General features: G+C 43.4%; 1 protein-coding gene across 3 annotated transcripts in view; it reads right to left on the reverse strand.

Moving 5' to 3' along the window:
* Nucleotides 1–6,000, reverse strand: part of zeb2b (zinc finger E-box binding homeobox 2b) — a 75,235-nt gene that overhangs the window by 18,316 nt on the left and 50,919 nt on the right. Inside the window, exon 1 of one of the 3 annotated variants that reach the window (XM_070445968.1) lies at nucleotides 2,999–3,041. The exons of the other annotated variants lie outside the window; for them this stretch is intronic. Coding sequence (XP_070302069.1) covers nucleotides 2,999–3,026 — 28 coding nt within the window. The 5' untranslated portion in view covers nucleotides 3,027–3,041. Of the gene's footprint in view, nucleotides 1–2,998; nucleotides 3,042–6,000 lie in introns of those variants that run through there. 3 annotated transcript variants of the gene reach the window in all.

The raw sequence follows: 6,000 nt of genomic DNA on the forward strand, positions 1-6,000 counted from the left end.
CAAACTCATGCTGTGTGGTCCCAGATATACCTTGGCACACAATTGATAACATGTTATTATTATTATTATTATGATTACAATTCCCCTTTGGTCCCTTCCCAACATACCCCGACACCCCCATTTCTTAGCAACACAACGTGCTGTGGACTCCCTGCTCCCCTTTCTCCCAGGCAGGTTTCTAAGGGTGGCCTAGCAGGCGGGCGGCAGGGGGTAACAAAGAAGCAGGAGGCCTGGGAAGCTATTACCCCGCCCCTGCAGACCTGATCTCTGGACACAGCCTGAATACTGACAAATACCCAGGAGGGGTGAATGACATTATCTAAGGATGGACAGGTTTTAAAAGGCCTTTCTTTACACCCCAAACCTCTCATAGAGCATTTTTCAGTGTGCTATAGGTCCATGTATAGCGTATAGGTTCGCGCATAAAGAGAGGCGCTACAATGTGACATCTTCAATATTGAGCAATGGACCTGGAGACAATGGGCCTTGGACATAGAGGAGAGGTGAAGATCATCCCACTCATCCCATAATCCCACTGCAAACCTCTAGACATCTACAATTGTCCAAACCAAACCATAAAAGCTACTAAACTCCAGGTTGGGGGGGGGGGGATCTGTGCTTCCATACAGGTCCACATGTTTTAGGGGAGAGGTAGGGAGTAGGAGAGGGGAGKTCACTGGATGTGATCTCCAAGCTAGAACATTGGCTATCAGACAGAACATTACTCACCAAAGAGCTTGGAGAAGACAGAAATGACAGTGTGCGACTTGTCAATCAAAGGAGCAAGTAGCATTGACATCAGAAAGCCTGCTGTGTCTCGGTGACATCTCTGACAGACGCCTCAGTATACTATAAGCACCAGCCTGACGTCGGGCATTGTACTCTGAAACAAAGTCATTTCGAACCTACTAATGTTAGCCTACACTCTGCCATTATTTTTGTTCTATACCTCACCGCTAATCAATCTTTTGTGTTTCTAGACGAGATAGACAAAGAAATCATCATGTTTACTTTCTWGGGCTACATTTTCTTTCAGATGACACTTTCTATTTTTCTCCTGCTTTAGTTTAAGTGCCACCCTCAACAAAGGCAATTATAGCTGGCATTTTGACTGATGCTACCTGTTACCAGCTGATTTCACCAGCTCTCTTCTTTCTCCTGATTGGAGGTAAATAAAGGGAACGACTTTTACAGATAATTAAAATGACACTTGTAATTGCTCACTTGAGTCTTGCTTAATATCAGGCTTATACGTGTCTGGCGTAACCCTTTCAGAACTCTGGTATTAGGCTGTCAGGCATACCAGTGCAGAGGGCAGTTTCAAAAGTGCATTGATTATGATGTCTATAACCTTCCAAAATGACCGTTTTTTGTGGAAGGATGAGAGTTCTCCTTTCAATGTCTGTGCTAAAAAAAAAGGAGTCCGATTGAAATCTCATCAACTTTCTTAAAACAAAATAAAGACATTTGACAATCGATATTTCTACTCTGACTGTTTCTCTGTGCCCATAAAATAAAATATAAAGTCATCCAAAAAGAAAATATTCTTCCAAAAAGAAAAAACAGCATGTTAAGAACAAAAATATGACTGTGTTTTCCTGTCGAGCTGTTAAACAAACCCTAACTCTCCCACTACGAAATCTGCGTGTCATACACTCAGACATCAACCATACAACCCTTGAGGCATACACTGACCATCTGAACATACCCAAAGGACACACTCATATAAACATACCTTGGGTGAATGTGCTGCAAACGTCTGTGTGCCTACTCTTTCCCCTACACTCTTCCTCAAAGCCCTCTCAARAGGCTCCCGAGCTGGGAGGCGCTGGATCTTCACTCGATCCATAACGAACAACACAGAAAAATATCCAAATAACCACTTCTGTCTCATGGAACACATGAGATAGAAGGCGCCAGAAAGATCTATTCCACCCAGTGTGTCTCTATGTCCATCACAGTACCCTATATTTAGGGGCAGAGACTTTCCAGTTTCCAGCCAGTTTCCCGTTAGATGTGATGGGGAAAGGTGGTAGGGGACTCACACTGAGAGCCTGGCTAACTGGCCGCTGAGGCTTAGCTCCAGGTAATGTTGTGTTTCCTGTAGCTATCAGTGTCGGTAATGAGCAAGGACATTCACCCTATTGGAGGATAACTGCCCTGTCTCATGAATGAGAAACATGCAGATCACCTGAAWMGCTAGGAGGGCAGAGGGGGAAGGGGGGACGAGGGGGGTAGAGGTGGAGAACGGGGGAATAGGGTAGGTAAAGAGGCATTAAGGTAGAAATTAGMTCATAGCCTTGTAGCTATCCCACTGGAAGGGGTTTTAACAATGACCTTTCATTTTTCATAATTCCTTTTCACGACAGAGTTTAGGGCTCTGAGTAGGCAGTTCCGTGAATATTCATCCTTTTAGGGTAGGAAGCGTTTGGGGGTTGTACGTGGGAGGAACGGAGGGAACGTTTAAATATATTCTTCTGTCTTTGGAATTTTAAATATGTCTAACTTTGGCTTTTTACTCATTAGGAGTACTGGCTGTTTTACATTCATTAGAAATACCGAAAATGCTTTTGACTGTCTGTATTCCAGTGAGATACACAAGAATGCTTGAGATCTTGTCCAAGTCTACTGGCCTGGTGTTTCACATGGGCCAGACCAAGCAAGCCATAAGCAATAAAAGGACAGTTGCAGAGGGCAAACAAAGAGCTGAAAGGAGAGGGACAGCTTTGTAGAGGCGATGAATGGTGAAAATTCAGCAATGTGTAAACCAACCTGGGAGTATATGTGTCTCTCTCTCTGTGTCTGTGTGTATGGGAGTGAGTAGTGTGTGATTCTGAGTGTGTCAGGAAGCGGTTGGTTATGTTCAATAATGTCTGCCATGAGGCACCCACAGTAGCCTGATTCTAATTGAATTAAACTCCCATTTATTTGCAGAGGCCTGAGCAACAGGCTGGAGAAAGAAAGCTTCAAGGTTTGCTCTACTGCTCAGAGGGCCCACCTTTACTCGCCCTGTACAGATCCACCATCTGTACATCCCTGCACACATGTTCCTCTTCCTCGACAAATGTTCTGGGCCTCCTCCTCCCCAACGCAGGAGCCCAAAAAAAAGGGGGGGGGGGGGGGGAGAGAGAGGCGAGGCACACAAAAGCTCTCTAGGCTGCCCTCAGGCCTGAAAATGAAATGATTTTTTTATTTTTATAAATAGAAATAACAATATCGTAAGATCACCGGCTCAGGTGAGATCGATTTCCAGCTAAAGGTTCCTCTGGCTGCTGACATACGTCAAGCAAAGGAAAAGGTTAAAATTAGAAAATTTAATTTATTTGATAATTTCCCAGAATAATTCGTGTTAATATGGGTTAATTAATATGCAAATCTCTCAGCAGATGTTCTGCAGCGGGTCCTTGCTCCGAGAGTGTGTGTGTGTGTGCATGTGTGTGTGTGTGTTTGTGTATGTGTGTGTGTGTGTGCCTTTGCAGCCTCTACTTTCTCCTGTCTGATTTTGGCTGTCACTTATTGGCTATAATTACTGTAACTAACCAAATACACACAAAACCTTTCGGAGGAGGAAGGATGAAACACTTTCCAMTTTGAGTCGTTCATCGTGGGCAAACTGGTACTTTGCTCACATAAAGGGAGACAATTTCAAATTTTCTTTGACTATAGTATAAAAGCCCTTTTTAGGCTTCTTACCAATTTTCCCAATGAATGCAGCAAGCGGGTACTTAAACTATTCGAAATGTGTGTGCTTTTGTACGTAAATGTGTACAAATGTAAATTGTATAGTAATCACTACTGGGAATACCAAGGGAGCACCACCTGCACATCAATGTCGATGTTGGACTGTTGACAAATCACCTATGCCTGCTCKATTTATGCAGATATTTATAAGCAGATAAATAATGAAATGTCCTGYAATAGGAATAGGGGATCAAAGAAGTAAATGAACTGTGCTTTATCCAGAAGAATCAGGTTTCCTATCAAATATTCATGTTACCCCAAAAAAGCGCTCAGCTGGAAGACTCCCCTCAAACAGACTCAAACTAAACCCTTGCTTTAGTTTTATTCACAATCAAAATATAGCATATACATCCAATGTGTAAGGCACAGGGAGAATTCATCTTACAGTACGAACAAATGTAACAAACTTATTTTGGAATCGTATTATTTCTTGTTATATTTTAGCTTCCTAGATGTTCTCAGCCTGCCAGCTGGGTACAGTGCTCTGCTCTGGAGGCCTGCTCACTCAAGAAGAGAGTATCCATGTTCTTGATAGTGGAGTAGTGTGTTGCTATAAGCTGAGAATCTTATCTGGACCTGTCCTCTCTCTCTCACTCTCTCTCTTTCCCTCCGTGGCCCTGTCTCCGTCGGGCCTCCCGTCTCTCCCTCTATCTCCCTCTCCCTCCCTCTCTCTCTCCAGCCCTCCTCACCACTTGCAAAGGGACACGATGGCTCGCTGCCATAGGTTCACGCCCCCCCACCCCCGCCTCCCCGCCCCAGTGTGCCCTCCCCTCCGAATGCTCTTTATAAACACACATACACTGGCATCGAGAAATACACACACACACACACACAAACACAAATACACACACAGAGATACACACACACAGTTACAGTTCCGTTCCAGGTAAAGGAATCTGCTGACGGGGCCAGAGTAGGGCCAGGGACTGATGTTGGTTTCATGTGAGGGGAGGGGGGGGGCAACAAATTGATAGTCACAGCACAGTGTTATCAGCTAGCTGCTTAATATGACCTGACTGTTGCTCTGTCTGTCTGTTGTTGCTGTGAGTGAGCTCAGGCCCTCAGAGAGCCAGTGGGGCCTTGCACCTTGTTTACAGCCACCAGCATGACACCACTAGTTCTCCCTTTATGCATCCACGCATCACTGTCATCAATCACAGTCTACTGTACTGCAAGTGAGTGCTGCAGTGTGAGCGCCCATGTGTGTGTGTGTATGTGTGTGGGGGGGGGGTAGCGCGTGTGCGTGCATGTATGTCAGAGAGAGCGAGAGAGAAAGAGAGATGTTCTTCGGAACGTGTCTTCAATCACATTTCTATTTATCAGGGACAAAGAAAGGAAAGGTGCGTCACGAGGAGTATCATCTAGTCTCACCAAGGCCACAGAGCATGACAGTGACCGCAGTAGATGTCAGAGACATGCCTCTACAAACTCTCGAATCTATCAAATTGACAAAATAGAGCTTTTTGTTGTTGGATACAGGTCATATTGATAAGTCATAACCTCGTCATATAAGGCAGACCTAACAGGAAGCAGTTTTAGCTGGAGACTTTGCTTGCATAAAAATGGACATAGTATTTAATGCAACTAAAGTGAGGATGTTCTGTGGAAAAAGCAGCAATATGTTTTTAGCTCAAGGGCCCCATTTTAATAAAAAGGAATCCATGAAAATAAATGACTTGCACTAAGTATATGCAAATTCAAATGTAAGCAATCAGTGCAAAATTAATTTAGCCAGAACTGATTAAAAGATTTAATAAATCTATATACAGAAAGAGGCACTGAGTTTGAAGGTAGGCCTTGAAATACATCCACAGGTACACCTCACAATTGACTCAAATTATGTCGATTAGCCTATCAGAAGCTTCTAAGCCATGACATAATTTTCTAGAATTTTTCCAAGCGGTTTAAAGGCATAGTCAACTTAGTGTATGTGAACTTCTGACCCACTGGAATTTGTGAAACAGTGAATTATAAGTGAAATAATCTGTCTGTAAACAATTGTTGGAAAAATTACTTGTGTCATGCACAAAGTAGATGTCCTAACCGACTTGCAAAAACTATAGTTTGTTAATCCAACTGAAGTGTATGTAAACTTCCAACTTCAACAGTATGTTTACATTGCCAAAGCAAGTGAAATAAACAATAAACAAAAGTGAGAAGAAGATCTCTATCTCTCTCTGTGTCCTCTGTCTTTTCTCTGTCTCGCTCTCTCTCTCTCTACTAGATTTCATCTCTCTGCCTCTCTTTCTCTCACTCTCT

This window comes from Salvelinus sp. IW2-2015, linkage group LG12 (genome assembly GCF_002910315.2).
Source record: "Salvelinus sp. IW2-2015 linkage group LG12, ASM291031v2, whole genome shotgun sequence".
NCBI classification, from domain to species: Eukaryota; Metazoa; Chordata; class Actinopteri; order Salmoniformes; family Salmonidae; genus Salvelinus; species Salvelinus sp. IW2-2015.